Source organism: Callospermophilus lateralis, chromosome 1, assembly GCF_048772815.1.
Source record: "Callospermophilus lateralis isolate mCalLat2 chromosome 1, mCalLat2.hap1, whole genome shotgun sequence".
Classification (NCBI taxonomy): Eukaryota; Metazoa; Chordata; class Mammalia; order Rodentia; family Sciuridae; genus Callospermophilus; species Callospermophilus lateralis.
The window spans coordinates 74870676-74888817 of record NC_135305.1 but is presented as its reverse complement, the minus strand read 5'-3'; the positions used below and the strand labels follow the sequence as shown (position 1 = coordinate 74888817).

General features: G+C 37.2%; 2 protein-coding genes across 2 annotated transcripts in view; one reads left to right on the top strand and one right to left on the bottom strand.

The window, feature by feature from the left end:
• Positions 1-900: 900 nt before the first annotated feature.
• Agr2 (anterior gradient 2, protein disulphide isomerase family member) lies at positions 901-9097 on the top strand. The gene is made up of 7 exons (XM_076863191.2): positions 901-1039; positions 1304-1367; positions 1479-1531; positions 3439-3512; positions 5962-6025; positions 7095-7178; positions 9048-9097. Exons 1-7 carry the CDS (start codon positions 901-903, stop codon positions 9095-9097), a joined length of 528 nt encoding a protein of 175 aa, XP_076719306.1.
• Positions 9098-14977: 5880 nt separating this feature from the next.
• Tspan13 (tetraspanin 13) overlaps positions 14978-18142 on the bottom strand; it is a 29927-nt gene continuing 26762 nt past the window's right edge. Inside the window, exon 6 of the mRNA XM_076835207.1 lies at positions 14978-15336. Coding sequence (XP_076691322.1) covers positions 15262-15336 — 75 coding nt within the window. The 3' untranslated portion in view covers positions 14978-15261. The remainder of the gene's footprint in view (positions 15337-18142) is intronic.

Genomic DNA, 18142 nt, shown 5'->3' with positions numbered 1-18142 from the left:
TGGGCGCAAGTCTTCAGTTAAGTGACAAAGCTGGCAGGTTCTAAATGAAATAAGGAATTGATCATTTTATTTATAGCTCATTCTTCAATGGCAATGTACCCATTTTAACTTAAATATAAAGAAATCAGTCTGTTTAGGGTAATTGTTTCAGGGAGGAGAGAAGAAGCCAGCCCTGTAAAATGAAAAGATCCAGAAGTTTTTGTGTTGGACCCACCTCACAAATGTTCTCTCTCTGAACTTTGGATTCTTCACCTATATAATGAGGCATTGGGGAAGTAGTAATGCTTAAAATAACTTCTAGTACTATACCTTTTTTTCAAGAGTATATACAGACAGGACTGGGATGTAGCTTAGTGGTAGCCTAGGATGCATGAAGCCCTGGGCTTAATCTCCAAAACTGTGGGGGAAAAATAGTTTATACATCTAACTAGTTATCTCCTTCCTTAAGTTATATCTGTTTCTCTTATGAATCTATATCTATTGATAGCTAGGGGAAGAGACAGAGACCAACATACAATGTATTTTTTTTATTATTTTTTAATTTCTTTATTTTTTGTACCAGAGATTGAACTCAGCCCTTTTAAAAATATTTTATTTAGAGGTAGGTTCTTACTGAGTTGCTTAGGGTCTCACCAAAATGCTAAGGATGGGTTTGAACTTGCAATCTTCTTGCCTCAGCCTCCCAAGCTACTGGGATGACAGGCATGCACCACTGTGCCTATCACATACTGTGTATTCTTATGAAAATCCCATGGAAGTTAGCTTTTTTCCCAATCTCACGAGTCCAGTCTCGGAAGAGCCTGTTTCTGTTCTATTCCACTACACACAGATTCTGTGACATAACCTATAGATCTTGAAGAGTCCTAATTCCTTCTTGTTTGTTTTCCATATAGATTTGCCATGGAGAAAATTTCAATGTCAGCGTTCTTGCTCCTTGTGGCCCTCTCCTACAGCCTGGCCAAAGAGACCACAGTCAAACCTGGAGCTAAAAAGGACACAAAGGACTCTCAACCCAAACTGCCACAGACCCTCTCCAGAGGTGGGAGTCAGCCTCTTGTTGGCTTTCAGCTCCTACTTCATTGGGAAGGACTTCCTAACTCTTGGTGCTGAAATGCATGCACAGAATATATTTTACTCTGTTTCTTTTAGATTTATCCTAGTTTATAATTACTTCTACTTTCTCAAGGTTTTTTTCCTCAAGGTTGTTTTGAGTATATATTTATTCCAGTCTTCACTATTGCTTCTCAGTAGGCTTTGGCCTGAATTACAGTGGTTTTAAATAGGCCGGTTTATTTTGTTTTAGGTTGGGGTGATCTACTCATCTGGACTCAGACATATGAAGAAGCTCTATACAAATCCAAGACAAGGTAAAGACAATGGTTAAACAGAGCCCTCTCTGGGCTCTCAAGAGCACCATCTAGTGACCCTAGGTCTACATGAAATCCTACCCACCAAAAATCACCCTTTGTCTCTTACAGTAACAAGCCCTTGATGATTATTCATCACTTGGATGAATGCCCACACAGCCAAGGTATTTATTCTTCTAAATATGATTTTCTTTATGAGCTTTTAGGTAGAACCAGGGTCTGGATCACCCATATTTATACCATTAGAAATAAGAAAAGAGGGCTGGGGTTGTGGCTTGGTGGTAAAGTGCTTGCCTCGCACATGTGAGGCACTGGGTTCGATTCTCAGCACCACAAATAAATAAATGATTAAAGGTCCATCAACAACTAAAAAAAATTAAAAAAAAAAAAAGAAATAAGAGAGGGCTGGGGCTGGGAATATAGCTTTATGTTAGAACACTTGCCTAGCACAAGAGTGAGGCCCTGGGTTCACTCTCCAGTTAATAAAAATAATAATAATAATTATTATTATTATTATTATTATATATACACACATATATATGTATGTGTATGTGTATATATATTTATAATATTTATAAATATATAAATATTTATATTTTATATATGTATTTATATATAAAAATATATAAATATATGTATGTATATATATATAAAGAAGTATATATTATGTAGTAAAAACATGTTTTAAAGTAACTCAAATATTTACACATTTTGTGTTCATCATTGATGCATATTTTGAACATTAAGCTCTCAGATTCATCTCGGCTTCATGATTTCTCTTATGTACCACATTCAAGACATCAGCATATACTGTTGACTTTACCTTCAAAGATCCTTCTGCCAGCACTAGCTTCACCCACATGCAACCTGTGCCAGGACCCATAACTTGGAAGGCTCCCACACTTGATTTAGTTCTCTTCTACCAATGTCTTAAAATTATGAATAATTCTTGAACAAAGGGCTTTGCATTTTCATTTTGCCCTTGGGATACATTATCTAGCTGGTCCTGACCAAATCCAATCACTTCTTTTTCATATATATTTTTTAGTTGTAGATGGACACGATACCTTTATTTTATTTATTTTTATATGGTGCTGAGGATTGAACCCAGGGCTTCACACATGCGAGGTGAGCACTCTACCACTGAGCCACAACCCCACCCTCCAAGTACTTCTTATTGCTTCAAAGCCCAAGCCAAGACCACATCTGCTCTAGAATGCTGTAACGGCCACTAACTCATAGTTCTCCACACAGAAACCAGAAAGAGGCTAATGAATACAAAGCAAATCCTGTCACTCTTTTGCTCAAATGGCTTCTCCTCACAGGCAGAATTAAACCCCAAGTGCTGACCACTCTAGCCAAAGGCTCCCTTTCCTTTCCCACCATTCTCCCTTGCTCTCAGAGTCTTCTATCTAGCCTGGACTTTATGCTATTGCTTGAGCCTCTCAGCCCACTCCCACATTGAGACTATTGCTTTTGCAGTTTTCTCTGCCAAGAGTGACCTGCCCCCCCAATTTTAACTCGCTACCCCCATAATGGGCCACCCTGTCTTCAATGTCATTTCCTCAGAGAGATCTGCCCTATCTCTTAAACCTCTTGCCTCATTTATTTTTCAAAGTACACATCTCCACCTGAAATTACTAAATATTTGTTTATGTACTTGTTTTTGGTCTGTCCCTCACACAAGCCTCTCTCTGCAGAAAAAGCATGTGCTTTTCTCTTTATTGCATCTTCCCCAGAGCATAAAACTATACCTGCCACATAGTAGGCAGTCGGTAAATATGTGTTGAAAAAAGGTAAATGGGTGAGTGAATGGAAAAAAGCAAAGGGAGACAATGGTTGGGTGTTATTTCACAAATCGTTCACTGAAAGGGCAGGTGTATTGCATTTGAAACACAACTTGGGGACTGGGGTGTAGCTCAGTGGTAGAGCACCTTGTCTGGCACGTTCAAGGCCCTGGGTCCATCCCAGCCTGGCAGAACAAGAAAACACAACTGATTTAAAAATACAATAGAAAACAAGAGTTTTAACCCAAGCTGACACTATTTAATGATGTTGCTTTACATTGTAGCTTTAAAGAAAGTGTTTGCTGACAATAAAGATATCCAGAAACTGGCGGAGCAGTTTGTCCTCCTCAACCTAGTTGTAAGTTTGCTTTTCATCATTAACATCCCCCCCCTCCAGTTCATTATGTAAAAAGGGTGATTCATTTTTCTATATATCTCAGTCATACTGCATTAACTGGGATCTCTTCCAAATAGCCCATCTCATAGATTGGAAAGAAAAAAAAAGATACTTCATCTTATTGATAATCTATCTGGCATGTCTATGTTTTTATTTAGTAATTAATAACCTTAGACTGTCAGAAACAAACAAACAAAAAAACCTGTCCTGCAGCAAGGATATTTTCTATTTCTGTAATAATGGAAAGATAATTACATTTTGCAAAGTACTTCCTGTGTCTGTGCCCCAGAAGTCCTGGCTTCTCAATCCCTGTCCCTCTGCCATGTGAAGAAGCTAGTTCCCAGGCTTTCTGAATCTAGATCCTGCCTCTTCACACTGTAGCTTCATGCATTCCCACTTGACTTCACCATGGACACTTCTCCTGATGTTCAAGCTTCCTGTCTTCACCAGGGGAGACAAAAAGGGCTTTGGGGTTTGGTTTGGTTTTGTACCAGAGATTGAACTCCAGGGTGTTTAACCACTGAGGCACATGCCCACCCTTTGTTATTTTGAGACAGGGTCTCACTAAATTGCTTGGGGCCTCGCTAAATTGCTACGGCTGGCTTGGAATTTACCATCCTCCTACTTCAGCCTCCCCTGAATTGCTGGGATCACAGGCATACTCCATCGTGCCCAGCTCCACTTTCCTTTCGAAAGTGAACAAACAAAATCAATTCTACTAAGCATATGTTCTCTTGAGCCTCTCTTCCTCATCACCATTTGGCTTCTTCAAAGAACAATCCATATCAATAATTCTTTCTCATCTCCCTTCCATAGGCTCCTCTGCCTCTTTCTACTCCTAACGTGAATGACTCAATGAATCTCTATTTGATAACCCACTTTTTTTTAATATCTTGTATTCTCTGTGGACATCATCAACTCTACTTGAGTTAAATTGATTCCTATACACTAATTTCCTACATCTTGCCTAAACATGCAACAACTTCCAACTTGCCTATCCAACCCTGTTGCAGATAGCTCATAATTAGTTTAAACTCAATATGCTCCACACCTTGGTTCAGGTTTTTCAAATAGCTCATTTGTCTTTATTCCCTATTTCACTGAAAGCAGTGCTTTTCTGAATTACACTCTCCTCATCTGCAGTCAAGAAGCTCTCTGCTCGTCCATTCTAAATATTCCTGCTATCGTTATACACCGCAGTGTATGACCTTTCACTTCACCTAGCTTACTGCAGTGTTACTAAGCATCTTCCTGCATACAAATAAACCCACCTGATCTCACAGGGCTATCAGGGCAATCACTCTAAGGACCAACAGGTTGTGGTGCCTCTTCAAGCATCCCTTCAGGAGCTCGTAAGTGTTTCTGAGCAAATAAAAACTCTGTGGCATAGTGAGCAGGGCCAGTCAGAAGATGCCCCCAGAAGCAACTTAACTGCCCTCAGGAGTCCATAATGCTTCACTACGACCAAGCATTGGTCATACAAGAAAAATGCCATGTTTTCCTTTCATACCTTTTGCACTTAACCGACCGACCCACTTCATGGAGTGGTCTTTTTTCCCCACATAATTAATCCCTATTCACTTTAATATTCCTCCTTATCCACTTCAGAAAGTCCCCGGGAACTTTCATATTGGGATCAATGTCCTGCTCCAGGCATCCAAAACCCTGTATATCCCATCATAACATTTCACCCACTGGATCCTCAGCATGCACTTTCCTACCTGGATCTCACAAAAGACTATGCATTCATTAAAAATAAGCACTGTGTCTTGCTAAATCAGTAACATTCTAAATAGAAACTGACAGATGAATGCTCAAAAAAATCCTTTTGGTTTTCATAATTTCTCCAAAACTATCTTCTGCTTTTTTTTTTCTTTAATCCATCTCCTCCTACCTCATCCAAGATTTCTTCCCCCACAACATCACAACTCCTTCCAGATACTCTTTCTTGAACTTCTTTGGTCTTTCCATATCACATCCATTCAATTCTTTATCTCCTGGTCTGCATCACATTCTGTTCTTATTATTTCATGCACGTAACTTATCTCCCTACCTATATCCATAAACTCTTTGGAGAAGATATCTTCTGTTCTTAGCCCACTAACAAATACAATCTTATTTTTTTTTTTCTTGATATTGAGGATTGAACTCAGGGACACTCGACCACTGAGCCACATCCCCAGCTCTATTTAGTATCTTATTTAGAGACAGGGTCTCACTGAGTTACTTAGCATCTCGATTTTGCTCAGGCTGGCTTTGAACTCGCCATCCTCCTGTCTTAGCCTCCCGAGCCACTGGGATTACAGGCATTTGCCACCAGGCTAGGCACAAACACAATCTTGAGTTAAAAAGTTTGAAAATAATCAAAGAGTAAGCAAACTAAAATCTGCATTTCTTTTTTAAATCTTAGTATGAAACAACCGACAAACATCTTTCTCCTGATGGCCAGTACGTCCCCAGGATTATGTTTGTGGGTAAGTGAGAGTGACAAGATAAAACATGCTCAATATACTGTGCAAGTGCTGCACATCCCTCTCTCTCCTCCTCACACTACTCTGCCACTTCGCCACAGTCAAGATCACTACTAAACTCTAGCAAGGCATTCCTGTGGATGTGGCATTTCACAGCATATTTTCTTTAGTGTGAGCTTCAACCTATTTACACAGACAACTTCTTTCCTCATCAGCTAATTTTAACTTTTCATTTTCTGCCACAATACATCTGAGAAAGAAGCACCATGTTTCTTTCATTGGTAGAATGGCACTCAGACCTCTTTTGGGTGCATCTTATTTTTAACATCTTTTCTCATTAACCATTTAACTTCAAGCTACATATAAAACATGACAAAATGGATTTAAATCTAAGAAATATAAATAGACACAAAAGACTCAAATTTCTATTTTTTAAAAATTTTTAGTTATAGATGGACACAATACCTTTATTTTATTTATTTTTATGTGGTGCTGAGGATCGAACCCAATGCCTCACACATGCTAGATGAGCGCTCTACCACTGAGCCACAGTCCCAGCCCCTCAAATTTCTATCTTTAAAATGCAGCTAATTAACAACAAAGTAAAAAATAGTGGGGAACAATTAGTGTTTATTTGACCTTGCTGTTCTTAAGGGCTTGCATTCTTACATTTGTTAAAAGAAAATGAAAACCAGCATTAAATGTAAGTTTCTAATTATCCAGGTTGCTCTTGGTAAAACATGTCAACTACAATGCAATTATTCCAGAAGTTTACAATAATTCTGTAGGAATGGATGTTAATATTCTCACCAATAAAACATCATCCCCCAAATATATATAATCCTGTTTTCAGGTCACTTTAGACAGAACAGGTTTCATATCCTTTTCCAAAACAACACAGCACAGCTGTCCAAAGCTCTCAGCCCTGCATTGGCTGGGCAACAGAGTAGACAGGATGGAGCGTGATGCAGAACACACGGTGTTCAACAGGACATGAGTACTTAGGCTCATCATGAAATAAAAGCTACTTGTAAAAAACAAAACAAAAATTCCATTCCTTTTATCTCTGCAGACCCATCCCTGACAGTCAGAGCTGACATCACTGGAAGATATTCAAATCGTCTCTATGCTTATGAACCTTCGGACACAGCTTTATGTAAGTGGTACTTCCAATTTGGATGTTGTCCAGGTGTAGCACAACTATGTTGGTTATAGTGGTGGGATGAGAGGGCACAGTTGCAATGAGAGAGAGCTCTGCTAAGTACAGCAGAGACAGAATCAGTTTGACCTTAAGGAGGTAAATCACACTCATTCCAATTCAATTTATTTTATTTTTATCTCAAGTGAAGAAGAACCCTTTAGAACAGGTATCTTTTTCTCTAGGAAAGTTCCATGACCACATTACCTGGACTTTAGGTAATCTCTCAGGCACACTAACTAACACACAAACCCTTCCTTCACAGAATTGATGCAAGAATTGTAATAATTAGCATAGTTTTTCTCCCCAAATCACAAACCGAAATAATATAGTCCAGCTTGTTGAAGCTGAAGTCAGGCCCAATTTAAAGATCAATGGGCAAGATGATCCAAGGAGTTTCCAAGATACTCACTTTTTTAGCAGTTGCCATATTGGAAGAGAGAGGGGAGTGGGGGAGGGGGAGGCAGGCACACACTTGAGGCAGATGAGGTACCTAAATGGGAGAATATACCTGGCTATGACATCTGCTTACTCCTACTGAGAAGAAAACTGGATTTTATCCTGGGAACCAGTACTGATCAATTATTGTGACTGCCTAGAACCTCACTGCCCATATGTTAGCCATTAGCCACTTGTTGCTATGTAATTTTTTTTTGCTCTTAAATTTTTAATTACAATTAAAAATTCCATTTTTCAGTTATACCATCCATATTCCAAATACTCAGTCCACAGCAAGGGGTTTTCTACTGGAGAGCACTGGCTTAGAATATTTTGCTGGGGCAGAAAGTCTGTGCCTTATCCACGGAACAACTCCTCATGGTTCATTAATGTCTCTAGTAGGAGCCATGCAGACAAGGGGAAGCACATTGCAAGTCCTGACCATTCTTGAGCTAGCAGCATGTATACTATAATGCCCTATAGAACAGACATGTAATAAATATTTGTGGAACGTGTGAATAAGCAGCTGCTCAGTGTAGGGCTCTCATGTGGATATCCTGTCACCAGATCCCAGATCTCATATTCATGAGTTGCTGCTAAAGGGATACAAGTTAGAAGCTTGGGTTCTGGTGCACAGCTCCAGCACTTGTTATAGCTGTGTGATCCTGCACAAATTATGCTTAGCCCCCCATCTAAGCCTGTTTCATTATCTAAAAATGAAGTGACAGTAGAGTTTTTTTGGTACTGGAGATTGAATTCAGGGGTTTCTTACCACTGAACCACATCTCAGGTCCTTTTTTTAATTTTATTTAAAGATAAGGTGTCACTGAGTTGCTTAGGGACTCAACTAATTTGCTGAGGCTGACTTTGAACTCAGGATCCTCCTGCCTCAGCCTCCTGAGTCATTGGGATGACATGTGTGCACCACCGTACCCAATGCTAATAGGGTGTTCATTTGGATTAATTTATCTGTGTCAAACACTTGGTTTACTATTATTTGTAATTTATATTCCACCCAATTCTAAAACAATTTGCAGTAGCTTCACATACCTAACGGATATTTCCTATGAACATGGTTTAAAATGTACTTCTATTAGTCAAAATTATGTGCTTCCAATAGAGCTTATGAAGAGATTCTTTTGTAAGAAGAGTTGGAGAAAAGATCTGAGAAGGAATGAGCACACTAGAAAACTGGGTGGTCACAAAAGCCATAGCACATAATTTTAGAAAAAAAATTACAGTATATTACCAGCAATTCATTCCATGATTTAAAGGCACCCTGTTAAGCAATGAATAGAGTACTGTGTCTGGAGATTGATTATATTTATTATTTAAAACCTGATATAATTTGTGATGATACTTGATTATCCTAACCTTTTGTCCCACCAGTGCTTGACAACATGAAGAAAGCTCTCAAGTTGCTGAAGACTGAATTGTAGAGAAAAAAGCAAAGTCTTCAAGCTCTGCTTTGTTTCGAGCCTTGAGACTTGGAACCAGGGACTTCAAAAGACCAGAGAATGCAGAAGCCCAGATGGACATGCAGATTAGATTATGGTTTAATGTTACAGCCTCTATTTTTTTTAATGGTTTCAAGTATACATATATAAAAACAATATCATTATCTACCATAATGAGCCATGATTTTCTAAAAAATAAATCCTTACGGGGGTAGCCAAACTGAATTTACCTTTTTTTTTTTTTTTGCACCAACTTGGCCTTTCACAGAAAAGGCTACCTGGTTCATTCACCAATAAAACTATTGGACACACACACACACACACACACACACAAATATATATATCAAGGAGGGAATAAGATAAAACTAGTTCAAACAATGAAAACCAAAGACAAAGTTGACAAAGTTGTCATTCTGCCACACCCCAGGTTCTCACTGACTAAAAGCAAGCGTGAGCATAATCAACAGAAACATCAAAGAGCAAACATTTCACTGTGAAAAACCACATAGAGCACCCCAAGAAAGCCAGCTTCCTGCTTAGAGACAACCCTCCCCACCTTGGCCACTAACTCCTAGGGATACATTTTAGGAATTCAATTTTATTCACCAAATGGTCTCAGGAAGTATCTGGCTAGTAAGTCAGTGGAAAGGTCATTCAACGAACATCTGTACCCCTAAGCACATCCTAAAGAAATCCTGGGAATGGGCTTTGCTCTCTCAAGGTCTAGAGCACTGGCCTAGAATAAATTCAGTCTGAATCCTCTTCTTTGCCAACACGTGATGGTCTGTGAGAAGAGCAAAGGGCAGTGATAGCACGTTGATGAGGCAGAGATCAGAGGTCAGTGATGTTTGGAAAAAGGGGTGAGAAGGTGAGGCATCAAGTAGGTAAACAGCTTTACCAACTTTTAATCCTGCACTGTGCTTTTTAAAAAATCAGAATTGAGCTGTGTATAGTGATGTATACCTGTAATCCCAGCAACTCAGAGAGGAAGGAGGATCACAAGTTTGAAGCCAGCCTGAGCAACTTAACAAGACCGCCCCCCCCCACCAGAAAAAAAAAAAAACAAAAACTTTCCGAGGTACACTTGCAACCACAGGAAATGTGTACATACAAGATTAAAGTGTTGAAGATTCAAACGTTAAATGGTTTTCATAAACTCATGAAAACAGTAGCAATGCCTGTTCTTTCTACCAAATTCATCCACTGCCATTTCACCATCTTTCATTTGTGCTTAAATAAATTTCAAGTGAGAGTGTATATTAACCATTTATCTCTGCCTACTAATCTATATACTAAGAAACAGAAGAGTACCATGATACTGGAGAATATTATGCCCAGCAGCTACAGAAAAATGTTAACATCACAGTGGGAAATGTAAAATGGTGCAGCCACTGTGGAAAACAATATCTTGGCTCCTCAAACTAGCAAACACAGATTTACCACACAACCCAGCAATTCCACTTTTGGGTGTATATTCCAAATAATTGAAACCAGGGTACAGATATTTATACACCCATGCCCAGAGCAGCATTATTCATAATAGCTAAATGATGGAAGCAACCCAAGTGCCCATCAATGGATGAATGGATCAACAAAATATAGCATATGTAACACCACGTACATACACACACACACACAGAACTATTATTCAATCTTAAAAAAGGAAATCCTTGAATATGTTACAACATGGATGAACTTGAAGATATTACTTATGCTAAGTAAAATAAGTCACAAAAGGACAAAAACTGTAAAATTACATAACTACCTAGAGTGATGTTCAGAGACAGATTGGAAAGGTAGTTGTCAGGGCTGGAGGAAAAGGAGTCAGGAGCTACTGTTTAATGGTTGTGGAGTTTTGGTTTGGGAAGATTAAATGTTTGTGAAATGGATGAAGATGATAGTTGTGTATCAGTATAAAAGACTTGATACTACTTAACTGTATGCTTAAAAATAGTTAAAATGACAAATTTATACTCTATGTTTTTGCCACCGTAAAAACATTTTTCTGTTCATCTGAAGTCCCATAGTTTAGGGGAAGCCAGGCATGGTGGTGCACACCTGTAACCCCAGAGGTTTGGGACACTGAGACAGGAGGATAGGGAGTTCAGAGTCAGCCTTAGAAATAACAAGGCACTAAGCAACTCAGAAAAACCCTGTCTCTAAATAAAAATATAAAATAGGGCTGGGAATGTGGCTCAGTGTTCAATCCCCAGTACCAAAAACAAAATATACTTTAGGGGGAAAAAAAGAGGAATTAACTTTTTAAAAAATGTTGGTGCTATAAATCATCCATAAAGTCATGATCAACAGGCTTAACCTATTTTAGAATGGCAGTATTCTTCGAATGGTCACCTGTGACTGTCCATGTCTATTTTGTTTTGCTATTTTATTGCATTTAATGATCCTATGTAGCTAAAATCTTCCTATTTAATGATCACGGATGAAATGGGAACCAGGGGGAACAGAAAAAGCTCTAAGACAGGGAAAGAACTTTTTTCAATCCAAGGACTTCAAAGTCCAAATCAAGTCAGCTGAACTTATTAAAAGGCCCTTGTCAAGTTGTGATCTCACCTATTTGTAAAAAGCGAGATACTGAAAGCAAGCAAAAGCAATGTCACCCTTCAAGAGATATCAAAGTCCATTCTTAGATATTTTAACTCACAAGTTAACTCCCACAAACCCTCACTTGGAAATGAATTCCAAAAACTAGTTTTCCTAAGGAGAATGATGAGAAATGGCCTGGCATTTGGTAGAGGAGTCTGACTTTTCCTTTTCCCAGGTCTCAAGAAATATTTCACTGGCAATTGCCCAGTTGTGGAAAACACCACCATGACAAACCCCATATTCTCCCTTCCCTGACTCTCTCTGAAACACCGGGTGAGAGGATGCTTGCTCCTTTAACTTGTTAGAACACATTCACTAACACATATCCTAATGCCAGTTAGCATGGACAGCCCCATATAAAAATCATCACTAGTCTGACACACATAACTTCACACAAATCCCCTCACTATCCGGACATCTACAAGAGTTAAGCCTTTAACTTTCCTTTCACCTCTAAAAACAAAATTCATATGTAAGTGATCATGTTTGTACAATAACAATGCATACTTTTCTCCTAAAAATTACTAGATGTGATTCTTTTGCAGTGCTTTTTCAGCTAAAAGAGCAAAAGATTTAGTGTATTTGGTGCATTTTCAAAAGAAGGTACAAACTCAAACAGGGTTAAACAAATATTTAGAAGAATTCTAGGAGGAGGTTTTGGCTCAAGGAAACTAAGAACTAAATGCCACACTTCTGGTTTCCTTTCCGTATTTGAAAGATTCCAGTCAACAGCATATTATTAAGGTTGGCCATGCAGTGGACATGCAGAACTGGTTCTCATACCAAACACATTGGTGCTCAGATAACAGAGTATCTGAGACAAATTTTATCCACAATAAGCTCAAACTTTAGAAATTACAGCCAAACCTTTCTTTTGTATTATTTTCTCTAGCTAAAATTTCACCTTTAGCATCAAGACTAACTGGAGTAAATGTTCTAGGGAACATTCCTGTAAATGGAAAATATAAACAGGGAATCAGAGAAATTTTTTTTAAGTAGTTCCTTCTTAAAGAAATGTGATGTTTGGAAAAAAGGAAATGTAAGGTCTTGGATCTGCCTTACAGCTATTTGTTGCAATTCGAGAACAGACCCCAACCTGAAATATGCCCTCCTCTGACATTGTGTTTTAGGTTGTGTTTTTATACAAACAGCAGTGGCCCTCCTGTAATCCTGGGATCAGCCTGAAACTGCTTTTGCACTGGTTCCGGAGGGGCTATGCGGGGCCATGCAGGACCATAATGGACTCTGAATGGGCATGTTCAGAGGTCTTTCTCAGTGGATGTTATGAGACGCTGTAGAACGAGAGTAGTGTTGATACACCAGACACAAACAGATCACAAGAGACATGAATGAAAGAGGTGGTAATCAATCCATCATCTTCAGATCTGCCTGAAAGAAGAGAAAGCCAGATTCATTTAACAGGGCTGCCCCAGCGCTTGAAAACAAAAACTTCTTGAGTGACTAATCATCAGTTATTTATTACCCACTCTTATAATCCTATAGTTACAAGTTCCAAAGATTCATCCTAGCAAGACAAGAAAGCTCACACCTATAATCCCAGCAACTCAGATTGCAAAGAATCACAAATTCAAGGCCAGCCTAAGGTAGTTAGTGAGGCCATGTCTCAATTAAAAAATAAAAAGGACTGGGGCTATAGCTCAGTAGTAAAGAGTCCCTGGGTTCAGTACGGGGGGCCGTGGGGATTATCCTATCAAGACCCTAATTTTTAAGTGTGTTAATCCAAACAAAGCACTTGCAATCAGAGCACAAACCATGGTCTGGGCTGGTTTTTCTCTGCAATGGACTTTTCCCATATATAATCATGTGCACCAAGACAAGCATTATATTAGGAAATTCCAGAACTTTATAGAATTTTGAAAAGAAACAAGACAAATAGGAAAATACAGAACACCTTAAAGGAAGACAAACCTAAAAAACCTCCCTTCATGTATCACTTAGGATATCATCCTACAGTATATGTGGACTCATATGAGGGGGTGCCCACAGCTTAAGATGACATTATAGAAATAGCACAGTTCTGTTTTCTTGGAAGATTAGGTAATGCTGCAGTCATAGGAATGGCATACCTATAAAATGCTGCAAAATGCTACAGACCAACCATTTACCATCTTTCTTCGTCTAAAACCTATCAAGACAATTACTAAAAAAGTATTACATGCTATCCAGAATGCAAGCCAAGAAAGTGTGAAGTTAAAAGGGATAGGAACTTATTTATTTTTCCCAAATAAATAAAAATGACTTCTCTTAAAAAACAAAAAGGTCTTAAAAAAAAAAAAAAAAAGGAAGAAAGAAAAATATCTTTCTCGGCATGCAGAAAATATTAACCATTGAAATATTTCAAGAAAAGATTTGGGGATAACTACCAACAGACACTCGTGCTGAAAGTTCATTCCCATGGCTTGATTGTATATGAAAATAGCAACATCCAGCTCTAAGTATGCCAAAGGGAACCTAAAACAAAGAATTCTACCAAACTTAATTCTTTATCAATTTTTCCATTACCTCCTTTTAATTTAAACATGCATACACAAAGAAAGGTTTCCATCTTTTAATTTTCAACATAATATACAGGACTACAACACCATTTCAAGTTCAAATTAGGGGAAATATCACACTCAAATATGCTTTGATTTGACAAGTTGCTGTTACAATACTGAGAAGTTTCATGAAAAAGTTATTTAACAATTTTTAAGATAATCAAATATCTTTTTGCTACATGGGCCAATGCAGTAATAGTAACTTGTTTAAAAATGCAGTATTTTGCACTTCAAATTATTAAAAAAGAATATCAAGATCATATATGTTCTGAATTATTCAAACTCATTCCATTTTTGAAAGATGAAAGTAAACATTCTACATTAAACATTTCATGAGACCACTTCTCCTTTGCACTTACACATAAAAGTCAAAAACTAAAGCACAATTGCCTAAAGACATAACTATATCTAGAATACACTGGTGTAATCATTAAAGACTACTAGAACTAAATTATCACTTTTATATCAACACTTTTCACCACAACACGTCTTTCCTAAAAAGACAAAAAATCTCGGGATTTAGATTTCCCTTATTGAACTGAATATAATAGAATCTCTTACATTCTGGCTTTATAATAAGCTTCAACTCCTTCCAGTAGGAACTATCTACACAGCACAGTGCTACATACAATTATTCCAGTGAGATGTGTATTTAGTTTCACAATATGATCAACACAGTAGTGCCATACAAAGTTTTCTGCAGGTAAAAATGCTAGGAAAGGCCACGGTGGACAGTGCCAGACACTGAGTACAGTAGATTACAGGTACCACTGAGGGCCAGAGGAGACCACAGATTTCAGTCTTTGTTCAGCAATGAAAAAAGAATAACATCTACAGAAACATAAGAATAAAAATATATAATTCCACTGTTGATAATGTAATTTTCCAGATACTGTTTCTTTTGTTAAATGGGCAAACTAGCTTTACTTCAAATTAGAGAAAGTGAATACAATCAGAATACGAAAGATTTTCCTTGTTTCCTCATCAAAGGAATGCACTAGGGTTAGCGCGAGGATCTTTCTGGTTCCTGTATCTGTAAGTCAGCCAAACCCCCAGGATCTGGAATTAAAAAAAAAAAAAGAAAAAAAGAAAACAAAAGTTATGTTTGCATATATATGTTATTTATCAATAAAATAACTCTGAAACCTGAATAACTTTGCTTTTTTGCTTATTCAAAAGAAGAAATTTCTATTTCTTTTTTTCAAATGAAGTAAGTAAACCAAATGAGAAGCCATAAAACAAATTAAAGTATGAACACTGGGGTAGGCTGCACGATTGTTGCCCAAAGGCATGCACATCAGGAGCCCCAGAACCTGGGAATATGTTCCTTCTCAGGGTAACAGGGACTTCACAGAAGTGACTGAATTAGAGGGAATAACCTGATAAGTTCAATGATGCAATTGCAGGGGCTTTCATAAGAGGGAAGCAGGAAGGACAAAGTCAGAAGTACAGAGAGAAGGCAGCCCAAGAACAAAGCAAGGAAGCAAAAGGATGCTACAGTTCTAGCTTTAAAGATAGAATATTAAGCTTCAACTTTTCTTTTTTATCTACTTTTTTAATAATAGGAAAATGTTAATTTTTCACTCTAGAGGGGAATTAAATTAAAATAGAATTTATAAAACACACATATAATGTATTAACCATATATTTCATACATATATATATATATGTATATATATAACATACATGTTATATATATATATATATATGTTATATGTACGCCACATATACAAAAATGAGATTCATACATTATCTGTACATTTTCCACATTCACAAAAAAAATATCAAAACAAGAAAAGCCTTTCTAGGAATAAAAATCAAAGTTCTAAACCATATAGGAAAAGGCAATAGATTTAACTACAATAAAAGAAAAATTTTCTGTAAGAAGAAACAGAAACAATAACAACAAAAAGTTTGGTAAATGCCAAAGGAACTGAAAGCAGAACAAAGCAAAGCAATGCAAGAAACAAAGTGGAGGCTAGAGAGGAATTAATGGAAGGCATAGAGTGAGAAAGGGAGGTAGGAGGGGTATGGAGTAGGGAGCAGGCAGAAGGAGCCCTGTTTAAGGCCCCGCCTGTACTATGCTTACCACAAACATTCCACCCCAAGTTCCCCTCTGAGACTCTGAGGAAAAAAAATCCCCTGTTTTGCATAGGCTATTTTGAGTTTGTTACATGCAGCTCAAAGAGTCTCAATTAGACAAAAAAGTAAATAAGCAAGTCACAAAAGAAATACAGCCAAAAAAAACCACATAGGGATATATGGTCAAATTCAGTAGCCACTTTTTCAAAAGAAACAAATGGAATTGCAATACCTTTTTTTAAAAAAAAAATTATCAAAGTGTCAAAAAAATTTTATAATGAAAATACCTAGTTAGTGCTTGAACCAAAAGTTGATACTCTTCCCAGAAATCTATTAAAACAATATAGTAGTCACCAAAAACCTTTTAAAAATCCCAATACTGGATTATATTTAATGTCTAGAAATATCATCACAGGGCAAAAGATAGGATACAGAAAAACATTTTGTACAAGATGACCATGGCATTATTTATTATACTGACATATTAAAGGAAAAATTAAGCAAACTTGTTAAGTTACACCCATACAAAAGACTCAGGATTTTTCTGATATTCTTTAAAGATACATGTTCACTCTTACAAACAGCCCACCATAGTTCTATAGCTACATATTCAACCTTAATTAAAAGAATTACTGGGTACATGTAATTCTGTTATCTGTTTAAAACAGGAATAAGACATAGTCATCTCATAATAGCAATAATAGGAGTCCCACCATCTTTTTATACTGGGCCATTGTGTGTGTGTACACACACACACACACACACACACACACATCCCCATTTTAAAAAGTGAGGGGACAAAAGCACAAAATGCTTAAGAAACTTATCCAAAGCCACACAACTAATAAGCAGCTGCTCTAGGGTTTCCAACCCAAATAATGCAGCTCCTAAGTTCATTCCTTAACCATGTGCTCCAGAGTGATAGACCTTAAAGTCTATAAAAGTGATAGACCTTAAAGCCCATAAGTAAGAAACAAAGCTAACCCAAAGGTTTGCTGCTACAAATAAATATCCTACATATTCATTTCATATAATTATCTCCATAAAATACTAGAAGTGAAATTTATGAGTCAAAATTTTTTTTTTTAAAAAAATTAATCTTTATGCAACTCAGAAGCATCTTTATGTGCACAGGGCTAGGAAGATAGTTCAGTGGGAAGAGCACTTGCCTAGCATGCACAAGACCCTGGGTTGAATCTCCAGTACCACCAAAGGAAAAAAAAGAAAGAAAGAAAAACTTGTGCACAGATATTGAGAGTTTAAAAGAAAAGACACTAAGCATACATCTATAGTTCCAGTTACTTAGAGGGCTAAGCCATGAGGACTGTGTGAGCCTAGGAGTTCAAGGTTAGGTTGAGCAACATAATGAAACCCTATCCCAAAAATATAAATTAACTAAATTGAATTTAAAAAAAAAAAAGGGAGCTGAAGTTGTGGCTCAATAGTATAGCACTTGCTTAGCATGTGTGAGGCACTTGGTTCGATCCTCAGCACCACATATAAATAAATGAATAAAATAAAGTCCATCAACTTCTAAAAAAATATTGGAAAAAAAAATGCTTTAAAAAATAAAAAGGGCTGATGATGATTCAGTATCCAGTTACATGAGTAATGTATGAAACCTCACTCTAGCACCATAAAAAAAAAAAGAATTATAAATAAATTTTCTTTAGAAAACACTAAGGAAATAATATTATTTAAAAATTATCAAATAATATTTTTGTGGGTTTTCTCATAGACATTTATACTATATAAAAGTTATAATTAATATGGATATGTTACT